At 37.9% G+C, this 18,404-nt stretch overlaps 1 protein-coding gene across 1 annotated transcript in view; it reads right to left on the bottom strand.

Moving 5' to 3' along the window:
- LOC115989472 overlaps positions 1 to 18,404 on the bottom strand; it is a 59,128-nt gene that overhangs the window by 36,840 nt on the left and 3,884 nt on the right. Inside the window, exon 3 of the mRNA XM_031113157.1 lies at positions 15,990 to 16,052. Within this exon, the coding sequence (XP_030969017.1) occupies positions 15,990 to 16,052 (63 nt within the window). The remainder of the gene's footprint in view (positions 1 to 15,989; positions 16,053 to 18,404) is intronic.

Here is an 18,404-nt window from a genome sequence, read left to right as displayed (position 1 = left end):
AGAAGTAATGATTCCTAATTTCAAGTTGTTCACAAAATTCTCTAAAGGTGTGTTGTTGAACTTTCATCCATTGTCTGAAACGGGGCGGAGTCAGTGGGGGTGGAGGGGGGGCACTTGCCCCCTCTTACTCCACCCAAAAAAAGTTCATAGTAACATCTTGCAGAAGTGAGCAAAAACTCTATTAAATGTTTAACCTGTTTGCCCCCTCTGATATAAAGAAAAAAACAAAATGCAATCCCTAAAATAGCTCTGTTACCAAAAAAGAAAAGCTAAAAAAGTTACACAACAATTAAAGGATTGACGCCACTGTTAACACATGCTACATCATTTTGGTTTTAAAAATAAACTTTTATCAAGTCCCAGATTTAAGCATGTCACTACCATTCTTGGAATGTTTATCCCAACTTTATTTTCTTTTTTATTTCATAAATTTTCAATTGATGGTAGGTCTTATATTTTAATATTTTATACAAATAATTATATATATATAAAAAAATAAAAATAAAAAATAAAAAAACTAACTAATGTCCTTAATTGTACTATAGTTTCAGACCCTAAACCTCCACTATCTTCTCACTCCTCCATCTCTTAGACATTTCAATTTTAAAATCTAGGTCTAGGTTTCTACTACAAACCCAAATTTAAATACTTTGAAGAATAGAGAACAAAAAATTTGAATTGTAGATTTTATTTAAAAGCAATCAAAGCAATAGACATGTATACAACATTAGATATCTAAATTTTAAGGAATCAAATTAGATATCTAAATTTTATGTAATTAGATTAATCTCTTACTTTAATTTTCTGTAACTATAAATTGGTTATTTTTGTTTTGATATGAAATATATATTTTTAATTAATTGAAAATATGGAAAATCCTGAGTATAATAATGAGTCCAAATCAAGTTCTAAATGAATTCTTATACAATTTTTTTTTGTTTTTTCCTTTTTAAAAATAGTCTTTAAATCTTGCCCCCTCTGAATTGAAATCCTGACTCTGTCACTGGTCTACAATAAGCACCCTAGGAATCCCAAAGCGGCATATGATGTTCTTCCAAACAAAGCTTTTGACATTTTCCTCAGTGATCTTTGCCAAGGTTTTCACTTCCACCAATTTGGTGAAGTAATCAATCCCTACCACTAGGAACTTCATTTGCCTGGTTCCTATTAGAAAAGGATCAAAGATGTCAAGTCCCTATTGAACAAAGGGCCAAGGGGCTATCATTAGGGTAAGGTACTCCGATGGTTGTCTAGGCACGTTGTTGTAGTGTTGGCATTTGTCTCATGCTTTGACATAGGACTTGGTGTCTGCTTGCATTGATGGCCAATAGTATCCTGTGCGAACAATTTTATGGACGAGTGATCTTGCTCCCGAGTGGTTTCCACAAGCTCCTTCATGTACATCTCTCATGATGTAGTTGGACTCATTCAGAATTAAGCATCTCAGGTAGGGCTAAGAAAAACTCCTTTTATATAGTACTTCATCCATGAGAACAAATTTTGCTACTCTGACCCTTAGCTTCCGAGCCTCGTCCTTATCAGCAGGGAGTAGCCCGTCCTTGAGGTAAGACACAATTTGCGTATTCCAGTTAGCTTCCTCTTCTATTTGTTGTACCTTGAGAACGTCTATGCTCGGAATGTACTGGACTTTGATCTGATTGTCAATCAAGTCATTTGTAAAGGCTACTCTAGCTAAGTTGTCAGCTTTCGTGTTTTCTTCCCTTAGGATCTAGTGGAACTATGTTGTTGTAAAGCCTTTGATGTAATGCTTGACTTTGCTCAAATATTTCTTCATTCACTCCTCCTTGGCTTTGCACGTTCCATTCACTAGTCCTATGATAAACTGTGAATCTCCTTGGACGACTACTGGTTCGGCTTCTAATACCTTAGCCAAATCCAAGCCTATGATGAGGGCTTTATACTCAGCTTCATTGTTGGTTGTCTGGAACTGTAGACGGAATGCATATTCTAGAAGATCTCCCTTGGGTGACTGTAAGATTACTTCAACTCCTCCTACATGTTGGATAGATGAACCATCCACATGGATGATCCATTCTCTTGCCCTTTTGTTTTCATTCTGCTGGTCATGTGCCGGAGTAAACTCTACAATGAAGTCCACAAGCGCCTGGGCCTTTATTGCTTCACTTGGTCGATACCTCACGTCAAACTCACTGAGTTCAACTGCCCACTAGATCAGTCATCCAGTTGCTTCTAGCTTATTCATGGTCTTCTTGAGCGGATGATCTGACAAGAAGTTGATGACATGAGCTTGGAAGTAGGGTTTGAGCTTCCTTGCTGCTCTCACCAATGAAAAGGCCAACTTCTCTATTGGTGGCTATCATCCTTTAGCTCCTCTTAACGCCTTGCTGGTGTAGTAGACGTGCTTCTGTGCCTTCCCTTCTTTTCTCACAAAAGTCGAGCTCATCGCGTGAGGAGAAACAGCTAAGTAGAGGTATAGTTCCTCGCCTGGCTTGGATGAGCTTAACAAAGGAGTTATGATGAAATACATCTTGAGATTTTCAAACACTTGCTGACATTCATCCATCCATTCGAATGCTATCCTTAACACCTTGAAAAATGGAAAACACTTGTCAGTATCTCTTGAGATAAACCTATTGAGTGCTGCTACTCGTCTAGTCAGGCTTTGCACTTCTTTGACATTCTTTGGTGGTTTCATGCTCAGTATTGCTTGGATCTTGTTAGGGTTTGCTTCAACCCCCCTCTGTGAGACCATGAATCCGAGGAACTTCCCTGATGAAACTCCAAAGGCAGACTTGCTATAAAGCCAAAGAAGAATAACACCAAAAGGTTCATCTCTAGACAAAGGCAATACCTTCATCCATATGTATTGATGAGGAGTTTAACTGACGATTTTTTGGCATCATTAGTTTGGCGTCTTCTGTGGGAAATGTTTGCAAAGCCATACTGTTTCCCTTTTCTTGACAAAAGAATTCCTTTCGATACCATATGGATTCCACAACACAAAAAATTCAAGCATTGACAGAGAACATTGAAGAATTGATACAATAGAATTTGGAGTTAAGGCAGATTGTCGAAACCCAAAGTGATCAAAGAAATGAAGAAAGGCAGGAGAACAAAAAATGATGAGGAGATGGCTGATCCATTGAATCATTAAAGAAGAACGCCGGAGGGAGAAAACTCCTCTAAGATGGAAGAGATGTTCCACAAAATGGAGAGAGAAATGGACAAACTAAGAAATGCAGTGAAGGAAAAATCTTTGTCCAACCTAGATGGCATGATCGGAGAATAGCTTCACCCTTCAATACAAAAGTCCTAAATCATCCATTACCTCCCAAGTTTCAGCTTCCACTACTTGAATCCTTCAATGGGTTGAAAGACCCTTTAGACCATATTAAGTCCTTCAAGACCTTAATGCACCTACAGATGACGCCAGACGAGATCATGTGTAAAGCATTCCCAACCATTCTAAAAGGCACGGCCAAAGTGTGGTTTAGCAAGCTATCACCAGATACAATTGCTAACTTTGTAAAACCGAGCGAAAACTTTGTTCGTCATTTCATCGAAGGATAGTGCCAAAAGAGACAATCCAGATATTTCCTTCTTCGAATGAGATGCTAGAGGGATTAGACAGCCTCATGAAGATCCCTTGGTAATTATGTTAAGGATAGAGGAGTATAACATTCATCGAATCTTGATCGACAAAGGAAGTTCAGCAAACATCCTCTACATGCTTGCCTTCCAACAGATAAAGATAACGAAAGAATGACTCCATCCATTCACATCACTTCTTGTAAATTTCATAGGTGACAAGATATAATACCTCAATGGGGTTGTTACACTAACCATCATTGTAGGAACTTATCTAGCCTAAATATCCAAGGAAATTGATTTCCTAGTAGTGGATTGGCCTTCCACATACAATGTGATAATTAGATAACATGCTAATGAAAAGCAAGGCTGAAGAAGAACACCTGGACGACCTCAAAAATACCTTCAATACACACTGTAAGTATAACATGAAATTAAATCCAACCAAATGTGTTTTTGGAGTTTCTTCAGGTAAATTCTTGGAATTCATGGTATCATAATGAGGGATAGAGGCAAATCTTGACAAAGTGAGGGCCATCTTGGAGCTAACATCCCCAAAAACAATGAAAGAAGTCCAAAGCCTGACAGGCAAGGTAGCAACCATGAATTGGTTTGTCTCACGAGCCATTGATAAATGCTTCCCATTCTTCAAAACCCATAAAAAAGCGTTTGAATGGACGGACGAGTGCGAATGAAGAAGCTAAAAGTTTATCATGTATAACCACCATTGCTAAGCCCATCCATCAAGAGGGAAGAACTCTACCTTTACCTAGTAGTCTCAATGGCCGCAGCCAATTCAGCCTTAATAAGGAAAGAGATCAGAGTACAAAGACCAAAGTTGCCTACGGGTGGATGGTCTAAACATAAAGTTTCCTACGGGTTGATAGACAACCAAAGTCGCCTACAGGTGGGTGGTCCAAACACAAAGTCGCCTACGAGTGGACAAACGACCAAAGTCGCCTATGGGTGGACAGTCGAAACACAAAGTCACCTACAGGTGGACGATTTAAACACAAAGTCCCCGAAGGGTGGACGAATGATTAAAGTCGCCGAAGGGTGGACGGTTTAACATAAAGTTTCCTAAGGGTGGACGGATGACCAAAATCACTTACGGGTGGATGGTCTAAACAAAAAGTCGCCTATGGGTGGACGGTCCAAACACAAAGTCTCCTACAGGTGGAAGGTCTAAACACAAAGTCACCTACGGGAGGACAATCTAAACACAAAGTCGTTTCCGGGTGGACAGACAACCAAAGTCACCTACAGATGGACGGTCCAAACACAAAGCTGCCTATGGGTTGACGGACGACCAAAGCCACCTACGAGTGGACAGTCCAAACACAAAGTCACCTACTGGTGGACAGTCCAAACACAAAGTCGCTTATGGGTGGACGAACGACTGAAGTCGCCTACAAGTGGATGGTCCAAACACAAAGTCGCCTATGGGTGGACGGATGACCAAGTCGCCTACGGGTAGACGGTCCAAACAAAAAGTCACCTATGGGTGGACGAACAACCCAAGTCACCTACAGGTGGACGATCTAAACATAAAGTCACCTATGGTTGTACACCGTTGGTAAGATAATCAATTACCTCATAAAGCCACTAGAGGTGTTACAAGAGCCATTAAAACCACCATTGGAGGCCTCCAACGGTTAGATAAGTCAGAGATCTACATAAACCACCTCAGAACCTAAGCAAAAGCTCCTTGGCTGGCACCATTCCGGTGATCAAGAGAAGAGAAACACCATTATTATTCTCTTGCTGGTCTCAAACTCATTCACGTCGAATTTTGCCTGGAGGAACCTATCGACTAACGAATTTGGCTTCATCACCTTTCATATTCCAACTGCGTCCATAAAGATGACGACAGGAATAGTGGGGCAACTAAAGAGGAGAAAAATCACCCTCATCCATCATATAGCAAAAGAAGAAAATTTTAACATCGTCCATCAACCCAGCATCATCTATATGAGGAATGATTACATCATACATTAAATGAGTTCCTTATAAATGATATAAGTAACGGTTAACGAGCCAGATAGGTAAAAGCAAAACCGAAAAATCAATGGGCAAAATACCATTGAAGTCTATAATGCCTCCACATTCATTACTGATGAGTGTTAATTTATCAAGATCATCCATCTCTTGACAGACGAATTAAATGTTATTCAATGTAAGGCGTAACGTACAGACATCAATGACGAACAAAGCCATAATAGAGATTCAATGCCTCAGGCAACTAAGGAGTAACGTAAGGGCACCAACGAATGAATAGCCTTTGGTAGACAATTAAAGCCAGCCATTAATACCAATGGTTCCATATCTCATAAATGAAGATATTCATTCAAACAATGAAGACAAGGGCTATAAAAACCCACACAAACCAAAGGCAAAGAGGTAGACAATTCTCATCCAAAAACTATTCCTAAGTTGAAGTCTTTTGTGATATACTTCAATTGAATTCGTTTCTAACTTAATCATCAAAGGGTGTTTGGCAAACACCACACCGATATATTTCTTTTTCTCTATTTCACACCTTATTGCTGGTTCGTCTTAGGTCGAATCCAACGCCTTCATCCATTTGTATTGACAAGGAGTTCAATTGATGATTTTCTGCATCATCAGCCATAAAGCTAGAGAAGAACAACACCAAAAGGTTCATATCTAGACAAAGCCAATGCCTTCATCCAACTGTATTGACAAGGAGTTCAATTGATGATTTTTTGGCATCATCAGTTAGTAACAGGGAAAAATCTTTTATGAGACAATCATAAGACCAATGTCCCATTGACATGTGGGTCCAATACACACATAAGACCACATGTCGGTGAGACATTAGTCTCATGAGATTGTGTTAGAAGATATTTTCCCTAGTAATTGATGTATATGAAAAAACGTGAAACTTTAAAAGCTTATACATAACAAATAAGCTAAGTGTTTGTTTGGATTGCGTTGAAAATGTTTTTCAGCCCGTTTACGTCTCTGTTAATGGGTCCCGTGCACTATTCACGGGACCCACAAGTACTTTTTTTAGCAAAATTTTCATTAAAACTGGATCCCATGATACTATTCACACAATTAAAAATTATTTTGCTACAGTGTTTTCAATTTTTAGCAATAAGCGGTATCCAAACAGACCCTAAATATCTAAGTGAAAACGTTTATGGGAAAACTTTCCTGGGCCCATATTTTTTTGGGGTCATTTTTCTCAATAACCTTATAACCACACTTTGAAAAGGTATGTGTACTAGGCATGGTTTTAAAAACCGGTTCGGTGAAAGAAACAATCGAGGAGCTAATTACCAGTTTTTTGGTCGAACCAGGTTCTGAACGATGGTAGAACTGGTGATGTCATAAATAATTTAATTATTATTTATTTAAATTATATAAATAATTAATAATTTTTTAATATACTAAAACTAACAAACCAATAGTAATAAATATGTTTCCTTTAAAAAAAAATACAAGTATATAACATCTTTTTAAAGAATTTAACATAATAACATTACAAAACAATCATCTTTAATGTTAGGACATGTGTTTCACATATTAAGAACATATGTCATGATTTTATGTCATTGGCTTATCCTTTGACAAAACGCACTTTACTTGTATTTAGGTAGATTTAGAATGTGTTAAATACTTCAAGAAACCATGTTTCAAAATCAAGTATTGAAGCCTTCAAGTTTGTTCAAGAAAACAAGCTGAAAGTACAGAATTACTAAAGCTCGACATCTAGCATGTGTCGAGGTTTAATGAAGCTGTTCAACCCGTGTGCTCGACCACTACTCGACACCTCCTATCTGTCGAGGTTTAAGAATTTCAAAATTTTGATATGATTTTCTTAGGATCCGTGAATGTGTCTTTAGGCCTTCTTTTCTCCTAACCCTAGACATATAAAAGGATTGTTTTAAGGGCCGTTAAAGAGTTCACAAGTTGCACAAGCATTAAGCAAACTCTGTTCAACAAATTGTGACTGAAGATGAAGTTCTTGCCTTAGTTCGTCTCTTTCTCTTGAAGAAGATGACGTGTATGTGCACCGTAGGGTTTTGTGACCAAGCATTTTTTTTATCTTCATCGTGTGGATGAATTGAAGAATTTTGTAGCCAACAGCCTTCTTAGTTGGTGATTGAAGTCGCGTACTGGGATCTGCACAACTGGTTAGTCACGTACTTGGGAGCTGTGCATCAAAAGGGGAACTGTCACTACAGAACAAGTCTAATTTGATATTGGGGTAAGGGTTCAACTGTAGGTTGGTAAGATACTTGGGATTCCTTGACTTGTAACCGCTTGTTGTGATAATAGTAGAGTTTCGGGAGTGGTGACTTGAAAATTCCCTGGTGGGATTTTTGCCGTTAGATTTTTCCCATTCGTAAATAAATCACCGTGTTATTTATTTTCCGCTGCATATTTAGTTGCTTGGTGATTTGTTGTGCTACCACGCTCTTTGCATGTTAATTTGATTAATTAATAAACTTAGTTAATTAATTAATTAATTAATTACAAGGGGTCAATTTGTTTTTGGCCTATCAAGTGGTATCAGAGTAGGCACACTCTGATTAGGGTTAATCTTTGTTGTGTTTTATCTGTTGACTCCTATTTGTCATGAATAGAGGACAGTCATTAATTATACCTCCTTTATTTGATGGTACTAACTGTTAAGTTCTAAAATCTTATGATTTTATATATTTAGAACTCTAATTTGTATTGTTGGCAAACCATGATCAAAACAATGTGTTTAGAATTGTTTTAGTCTAGCTCAACGTTGTGCATTTATGTAAAGTTGGAATCGAGTTAAAGTAGGAAAACATTGTGCCTTTCAGCCTGGCTCAATCGATCGAAGCTCGGGCAGAAAGATTTTCTACAGACTTTTCCAACTCAGCCCTAAGTGTTTTAAAACATTTTTAGGGTTTCTTATTTGTCCTAAGTATAAAAGGCAAACCCTAGCCACGTTTTAGTGTTGCTCATAATTGCGGTTTGTGTAAATCTCTTGTGAGATCTAGAGGAGCTTTCCTTTACACAAACTTAGGGTTTTCAAGGAGAAGATTTATCTATGCCTTGACGATCAATTCAGTTGCTACCATTGAAGTTTAAAGAAAACACAAGCGGGTGTGCTTGTATTTGGTGGTGAATCCAAGAAAGAAGGAGTCCGTGGATTCGGAGTTTGCACGTGGTCGTGTCAGTAAGTTCTACTGGTTGGTAGCAATAAGAAGTCGAGCATGGGGGCTTGTAAGTCTTATTGTATGAACTTCGATTCTTTTAAGATAGTGGATTCAAGTTTACCTTGAGGATAGCTAGGTCAAATCCTTCCCAGGTTTTTACCTGTTTGGTTTCCTGGGTGATCATATCTTGTGTTATTTATTTTCCGCTGCTTTGCATGATTTGATCTTTGTTATTGTGATAACCTAGACTTGTTTAATTGGACCTAGTAACAACTTGGCTAATTACCTAGGTTAAATCAATTGTTTAAGGGGTCTAAAAACCATCACTAACTATGCATACTGGAAAGTACGCATGAGAGCTTTCTTGCAATCTTTAGATGAGAAGGTGTGGTAAGCTATCGAGATTGGCTGGACTAAGCCAAAGAAAGCGCTGGCCGATTGGGATGAAGCCAAGATCAAGGCGGCAAACTTCAACAGCAGGGTATTGAATGCTTTATTTAGTGCGGTTACCAATAAGGAGTTCAAGAAGATATCCTCTACTGAAACTACTAAGGAAGCATGGACCATCCTCCAGACAACCTATGAGGGTACAAAAGTTGTCAAGGATTCAAAGCTTCAGAGACTCATTAAAAACTTTGAAGAGATAAAGATGGAGGAGGATGAGTCATTCGATGAGTTCTATGCCAAGCTAAAGGACATAGTGAACTCGGCCTTCAATCTTGGGGAAACCATTCCTGAACCCAAGATTGTAAGGAAGGTGCTTAAATCTCTACTTGAGAGATTCCATGCCAAGATCATGGCGATAGAGGAATCAAAGGATTTTGACAAGATTCCTTTGACTAAGTTGGTTGGAAACTTACAGACCTACGAGCTAGGGTTAACAAGAATAGGCAAGACGGGTAAAGGCAAGAGCATGGCACTGAAGGTCAAGACCAGTGAGACAGATGAGTCTTCAGATGATGAAGATTCTAAGATGAAGTCCTACATCACCAAGTAGTTCAAGAAGTTTATGAAGAATGCCAATGGAAAGGGCTTTGACAAGGACCGTAGGCAATCTAGTTCTTCTCAGTTCAAGAGTCAAGACAAAGGGAAGAAAGATGCTAGGGATGGTGATCAGTACACTGTTCCCACAGGACCTAAGTGCTTTAGGTGTAAAGGCTTTGGTCACATGAAACATGAGTGTCCTACATATCTTAAGAGCATTAGGAAGAGCAAGGCACTTGCAGCTACTTTGAGCGACACCAAGCTTGAGGATGATTCCGACCATGAGGATGACGGAATCTTGAATGCCTTCACTGCCACTATTAATCCTACTGATGGGATTGTTGAAGATGTGGTTGAAGAAGAAGAATTGGTGGAATCCAAGTTTGAGAAGATGGATGATCAAGATGACATCCATACAGCCTATGAAAAACTGTACAAGCTTTCTGAGAAGCATGAGAAACTGTATAAGCTAACCACCAAGAAGCTCAGTGATGTGGAACTTGACTGTGAGGAGCTTTCCACAAAGTTTGATGAGGCTAATCAAACTATTAGAGTACTGAGGTTCGAGAACAATTTCTTGGCTGAGAAGACCAAGAAGCTTGAAGCGGAGCTGTTTCAAGTCAGAGCTCAATTTGACAGAGCTCAATTTGAGAGGACTTCAAGTACGAAGCTTAATGAGATGCTCAGCATTCAGAAATCTGCTTCAGATCGAACAGATTTAGGGTATGGTTTCTCTTCCTCGAATATTGCTTCTACTAGTACTACTGTTTTTGTTCCTCCTGCTAAGAATGTTAAAATTGAGAACAATGAGATTAAAACTGAATTAGCTAGTGAGAACTTAGACAAGGGTAAATCTATCTTAGGAGCACCCCCTGAAATTGAGAAGAAAGATGTAAAAAACCCTAGGGCTAAAAAGGCTAACTCTCAAAAGTCTAAACAGAAGAAGCAGTATCTTTGTCATCATTGTGGAGTTATCGGTCATACTCGACCAAATTGCTATAAGTGGCTAGCCACTCAACAAAGCAACGGCATGATAGCATATGGGAACCAAAATCAGTTTCAATCCTCTCTTGCTCCTCTTGGAGATCTTCTCAAAGCCCTCATGTTCCTTTCAAACTTGAATGGTTTTAACTCTTCCCCCTCACCGCCGGTTCAAGGGTTTGCTAGACGGAAAGGTTCTTCCAAGGTGTGGAAGGAAAAGGGCTCCAAATGATTTTATCACTTTTCTCTTTCTCTCTTCTTGTTTTTGTGTGTGCATTACTTGTGTGTTTTGCCTTCAAGTTTTGAGTCAGTCTAGTTTTATTCATTGTGTTGTTTTGTTTAACATGTTTTTGTTTGGTTATTTTTCTGTTTTGTTTTTTTTGTTTTGTTTTTTTTTTTTTTTGTATAAAAATTAAAAAAAATTGAAAAATTAGAAAAATACAAAAACAATGTGTGTTTTGTGTACATTGGTACTTGTGTACCTTAGATGGCCATTAAAACAAAGTTTTCTAAACTTTGTATCTTTTGTAGTTTAGATGAGCATTTCTATGCACAACTAAGTAAGTGAGCTTTGTGGCTTTTGTTTGTGATGAGTAAGATTAAATTATCTCTTGTACTTAACACTCGTATCACTCTTTTTGACGGGTAGAACTAAAAAAATCCTAAGAGAAAGGCATAAATAACCATCTCACCATTTTTGCCCGTCAATCATAATATGACACTTGTATGCTTCGGCATAGCAAAAGTGCAGTGTCAATGACATTTGTGTACTTCAGCATAGCAAAATTGGAATGTCAAATGCTTACCATCATTGGGTATTTCTTTTCTATCTCTTATACGCCCATGCATGATTTGCTTAAAAGAAAAATATGCAAAGAAAAATAAAAAGCAAAAAGATCAAAAATACTTAAAATATGATTGCAAGCGTGTATTCTAGGAGATGTGAGAGTTATAGGATGCACCTTGAAGGTGATAGTCCCCATCAAACAGTTATGATTGTGTGTGAGTTAAAGTGATTTTCTCATATCTCAAATCGTCATAACAAGTATACACTTATGAAATCTTGCGATGTTTTTCACACACAACATGCAACATTCTTTGCTACTTTTGATACATATGCAGGTACAATGTGATTTGGCCATCACAAGGTTTTACATGTGTTAATGCATGTTCACTAAACTGTCTTGACTTGTTTTTTGAAAAATAAAATCGGTTAGACTTGTTTAGTGTGTGTGTGTGTGTGTTTTTTTTTTAAGATCCAAGTGCTTAAAATTATTGTTAAGAGATGATTTTGAAAGCTTAATATGTTGATTGGATCATTTGTTGAGTTGCATGTTGGATTGCATTCATGTATGTGTTTTTCACTTCTCAAAAAATTGCTTTTAAAAGCTAGCTCGACACCTCCTTGATACCTTGCTGTTTGTTGAGCTTCTTCAGCTTTTTCTTATTGCAATCTCGTTAACTTCTCGACACCTAGTGGATCGAAGAAACTTTCTGCCTCCTCGATAGCTTCTCTACACCTGGTGGATCGATCGAGCTTCTGTTCTTGTATTTGATGGTTTGTTCCTCAACACCTCCTTGATACTTGTATCTGTTGAAAACCAATTTCTCGACACCTTCCTCGACAAATGTCTCGACACCTCTCAACACCATCATCTGTTGAGAAACTAAGGCACTATTTATTCTCCTCGTGCGATCCGCAGCTCTTTTCTTTCGATCTCTCTCTCAATAGCTCTTTCTTTTCTCTTCCAAACAATCTCATCTCACTCCAATCTTGATCCTCAAGGTTTCTTCAAGCTTTTTCAAGATTTTCCTCACTTATCTCTCATTCATCATGCATTTCATGTTTTGAAACCTAGGTTTTCGGGTTTTTGAAAAATTTTAGGGTTTTTCAAAATTAATGAGTTATTGTTGAAATTTTGGGATGGGTTTTCACTTAAATGAGTTTAAAATCTCATATATTTCATCACATTAGCATTATAATAGTATTGTCATGCATTTAGATGTGTGCAAACTGTTTGTATGCTGATAGGTTTGGATTGGGCTGAACCCATGATGCAATTTATTTTACATGTCATATGTTCATGCATTTCCCATGCATATGTACTCTCTTTTCAATATACTTGTTATATTTGAATTGCTTGGGACTTTTTTGATTTTCTTTCTTTCTCTCCCTCTCTTTCTGTTTACGTTAGTCGTGTTTATGGCACCTAAGTGTAAATGGCTCGGAACCCTCTTCATTCCGGAACTTCTTCATCTTCTGATTCTGCTCCTCTCTCTCTTCAGTTCTATGATGATGAAGCCCACAAGACAATCTTGGAGTAATTTTCTAAACGAGGTGTTCATTTGGAATGCCAAGTCATTCTGGCAGACTTCGCTGACACTGGCCTTCCCATTGTCATTCACAGTGAGGAATGGGAGTCACTGTGTGACGTCCCAGTCACTTGTCCTCTCGTGCTTATCCAGGAGTTTTACTCTAACATGCACGAGATTGATCGTTCAGTACCTCTTTTCTTCACTCGCCTTTCGAGGTATGCACATTCCTGTCACACTGCAGCTTGTTGCAGATGTGCTTCAAGTTCCTAGGATAGAGTTTCTTGACTATCCTAGTTGTGAGCGTCTGCAGACTGTATCCAAGGATGATCTCATGGTTGCTTTCTGTGAGCGCCCTTCTGATTGGGGTATTGCTAAAGGTCCTAGATTCATTAACATGGTGATGACTTTTGTACTTCATCCACTCTCTCACTACAACTCCATCATAGAGCCTCGTGCTAGGTTTTTGTTGTCTCTTCTTGAGCATCTTACTATAGACTTCCCTTCTCATTTCATTCTTTCTATTATAGATGTTCATCTAGATTTGGCATCTCGTGATAAGCTCATCTTTCCTTCCGCTATCATGAGGATCTTACGCCATTTTTCTGTTCCTTTTCCCTCTTCCGACCATTTTTCTGTCATATGTGCCATAGACTACACTACCGTTAAACATAGCGAGGCACAGTTTCGGTCGAGGCAGTCGGATTCAGCATCTCCTCCCTCCTGTTCAGCTCCATCCCGTTTTGCTCCATCCACATCTGCTCCCTCCTCTTCTTTAGGCAATGTGACTCTAGGAGACATCATGGCATAGCTACAGCGTATGGATGCTTGTCTAGATACAATCTCTATAGAGATGTATCAGATGAACGTCCGTGTTGGCTGTATTGCATGACGACAGGTGACCATGGGCGGATTTGCTCTTGAGGCTACTCCTTCACCACCTTCTTTTGATTCTGATTATGATGATGATAATGATGATGATGATGACGATGATGCTTTTGAGGATGAAGATGATGGAGATGCTAGCTCTACCGATGAGATGTCTACTTGACACTCTTACCCTTTGTCACTCGTGACAAAAATGGGGAGTAGTTTTTGATATGAGAGTAGTCATTCTTAGGGGGAGAGTTAGTATAGGACCATTTTCTTAGGAGGAGTATTGATATGAGGGATGTAATGAGGATATTATGTATCTTTTCCTTTCTTTCTTTTATAGATACATTGTTCTTGTACATTAGGTCTTGTGACCACTTTTTCACATACATTGTACTTATTCTCTTTATATGTGGATGTATGTTTCTTTCACCTACCCTTACATGTGTTGTTTCTTTTCTCTCTTTATACACATGTTTCTTATGCTTGTATGCAATCTATTATTTTTGTTTTACACAAAGATGCCTTAATGAGTTTTGTTTAAAATGTTTTAGAAATACATGTTGTCAAAGTCTACTTGCCATAAACTCTCTTCTTGCCAAGTTTTTCAAGAGTTTGTGTTAAGATAGATTTTATTGTATTCAACAAATGAGTATGAGTTGAGTGATTTATGACTTCTCTCATATGCTCATTTGTTTGTTGTGGTTTTGTCACGGATTGCCAAAGGGGGAGATTGTTAGGACATATATGTTTCACATATTAAGAATATATGTCATGATTTTATGTAATTGACTTATCCTTTAACAAAATGCACTTTACTTGTATTTGGGTAGATTTATGATGTATTTAAATCCTTCAAGAAACCATGTTTCAAGATCAAATGTTGAAGCCTTCAAGCTTGTTCAAGAAAACAAGTTGAAAGTGCAGAATTACTAAAGCTCGACAACTAGCATGTTTCGAGGTTTAAGGAAGCTGTTTAGCTCGTGTGCTCAACACCTGCTCGACAGCTACTCGACACCTCCTATCTGTTGAGATTTAAGAATTTCAAAATTCTGATATGATTTTCTTGGAATCTGTGAATGTGTCTTTAGGCCTTCTTTTCTCCTAACCTTAGACATATAAAAGGATTGTTTTAAGCGCCATCAAAGAGTTCACAAATTGCACAAGCATTGAGCAAACTCTGTTCAAGCAAATTGTGACCGAAGATGAAGTTCTTACCCTAGTTCATCTCTTTCTCTTGAAGAAGTTGTTGTGTATGTGCACCGTAGGGTTTTGTGACCAAGCATCTTCTTGATCTTCATCGTGTGGATGAACTGAAGAACTTTGCAAGCTTCTTAGTTGGTGATTGAAGTCGTGTACTGGGATCTGCGTAATTGGTTAGTCACGTACTTGGGAGCCGTGCATTGAAAGGGGAACTATCACTACTGAACAAGTTCAATTGGGTATTGCGGTAAGGGTTCAATTGTAGGCTGGTAAGGTACTTGGGATTCCTTTAAAATCACTCGGTGGGGTTTTTGCCGTTAGGTTTTCCCCATTCGTAAACAAATCACCGTGTTATTTATTTTCTGCTGCATATTTAGTTGTTTAGTGATTTGTTTGTGCTACCATGTGCTTTGCATGTTAATTTGATTAATTAATAAACTTGGTTAATTAATTAATTAATTTATCACAAGGGGTCAATTTTTTTTTGGCCTATCACTTAACATGATTAAACTTTCAACAAAACCAAATAAATAAGTTCGTTAGTCATTACATTTACATCCACAAACAATTTCAGACTGGCAGAGGCGGACTTCATTTCACTCAACAATTTCAAACTAGCAGCAACCATTTTATCAACAAAGAAATTCATCAACACAACATACATAAACAATAGTCAACAATTTCTCAACAATTTCAGACTGGCAGCAACCATTTTATCAACAAATAAATTCATCAACACAACATACACAAACTATAGTATAATACTCTATAAACTATATTTCACAAAAAAATAATGCTTTGTAAATCAAATTCACAATATACACAAAATCACAAATAAACTAAAATGCTATTGTAAACTAATAATTGAAAGGAGAATTAACGATAGAAGTTACCACTTACCAGTGAAGTCACGGAAGGAGAACCTAAGATGAAGTTGAGAACATGAACTGTGAATCTGAGAATCTGAGAAATAAAAAAATAAAAAAAAGAACAGAGAAAATGATCAGAATCAAAATCAAGTAATCAAAATCATAAAAAAGAAAAGAATATTAATTATTACTTGATGAAGCCGAGAGAAATGAAAAAAAAAAAAAAAAAACTGAGAAAATCAAAATCAAAATGACAAACCCAATTAGAAAACCCAGCACTTAGAAGTAGAGAGTAGAGCTCAAAGGGTGAGGGCGAGACCGAGAAGGGGAAAAAAAAAAAAAAAAAAACCCAATCGAACTTCAGATGTCGTGAGGATGAGAAGGAAAAAAAAAATTGAGAGCCACGAGCGCGAGACTATGTGTGAGCGTGAAGTAGAGAGAGGTGTAGAAAATAGAGTGAGGTAGAGACAGCTTGAGTTGAGTTGAGTCATGAGTGAGGTGAGTGAGAGTCACAAAGATGAGAGAACTCAGAGAAGAGGCATGATGAGTGATTCTGAGATGAGAGAGTGAACTAAGGACTTAAGGGTTAATTTTTAGGACCAAAATAACGTAGTTTTAGGTTGGGAAGTTAGATAACCCCAACCAATCAGTAACTGATTTGACCGGTTGAACTGACCGGTTTTCAAAATTTTCCGATTTTTGCCCATAACAGGACTGAATTGAAAGTTGGTTCTCGGTTGTATTGGTCCGGTCCGGTTTTCAAAACCATGGTACTAGGTCCAAGTGAGTTTAGCTTGAAAAAGTTGATGTACTAGCTACCTTTTTAATCTTTTAGCTTTTATTTTAGGTTCGTTTGCCAAAAGCTTTTAATCTTTTAGCACTTTAATATATATATATATATATATATAAACAAAACTAGCATTTAGCTTTTGTCACATATTTAGCTTAAAAATCACCATAAACTATATTTTCATAATAAACCTTACGCAAATAAATTATCGAAAACCACTAAATACCCAAATACACTTTATTTTATTATAAACAGTTTTTAAAGTCTCAAGGTGCATCTCTATTTTTGCCAATTTTTAACTAGAAAAATAAGCAAATATGATTTTTAGCAAAAATTTATTCCACATGCACGCTACAGTCGTGAGAACATTAGCATCAGGAAATGCTACTCTATCCCATTTTACAATTTCAAAAAGCTACTTTATCAATTAGACCATACCATTTTACAACACACCTAATATCCCAAAATTCTATTTTACCATACTACACATTAAAATAATATAAAGTAAAATAAAAATAATATAAAAATATTCTCACTACAACCACAACTCAACAAGCCCAAATATTCGTCGGCGATTCGTAGTCATTGTGATTAACTGATTCCGGCGACATGTACAAAGGAGTTCCTCTAAAATCCCACCGGAACAAAATTCCCATATTAAAAAAAAAAAAAAAAAAAACAGCATCACAACAGAAACCCAACAACACCGGACTCACCAACAGAAACCCAGCCTCACAATAGAAACCCAGAAACATTGACCTCGCTGTGACCCACTTCAGCCATACCACAACCCACTTTAGCCCACTCCGATCTCCGTGACCCATGCCATAACCCACGCCGTGACCCACTTCAGCCATACCCACAACCCACTTCAGCCCACTCCGATCTCCAATCTCCGATCTCCATGACCCACGCCGTGACCCACTTTAGCCATACCCACAACCCACTTAAGTCCACTCCGATCTCCATGACCCATGCCGTGACCCACTTCAACCATACCCACAACCCACTTCAGCCTACTCCGATCTCCGTGACCCACCTCAGCCCACTCCGATCTTTGTGACCCACGCCGTGACCCACTTCAGCCATACCCACAACCCAATTCAGCCCACTCCGATCTCCGTGACCCATAACTCACCTCAGTAATACCCACCATTTCCTTTTAGCACTGGTCACAGGCCAAAAAAAAAACAAAAAAAACAAAAAAAAAAAAACCGCCAGATCGCAACCCACCAGAAAAAATGAACCACTGCGAGATGTTGGGAGGTGGATGATGTTTGGGTGTGAAGAGAGGAGAGAGCAGATGATAAAGAGAGAATGAAGAGAGAGAAGAGTACAGAAATTATGAGAGAGGAGAGAGAAATGTCAGGGAAAGTTGATTAAAAAATATATATATATATATATATATATTTTTTTTTTTTTTACAATACTGCTACAGTACAATTCCAAAGATAGAATTGTACTGTAGCAGTATTGCAAAAAAATTTGCAATACCTGGGATTAACATTCCTTGATGCAGAACACTTTAAGGCTTAAAATATCAAATTCTTCTAATATTTGGCATTGACATTGTCCAACGCTGATGCTCTGATTAGCCAATATTAGGAACGATTTCATTGTGTACATACCTCTTGAAGAAAGATTTTTTGATTGGAT

The sequence above is a fragment of the Quercus lobata genome, chromosome 5 (assembly GCF_001633185.2).
Source record: "Quercus lobata isolate SW786 chromosome 5, ValleyOak3.0 Primary Assembly, whole genome shotgun sequence".
Taxonomy (NCBI): Eukaryota; Viridiplantae; Streptophyta; class Magnoliopsida; order Fagales; family Fagaceae; genus Quercus; species Quercus lobata.
The sequence above is the reverse complement of the archived record's forward strand: the minus strand, read 5'-3'. Positions and strand labels throughout refer to the sequence as shown.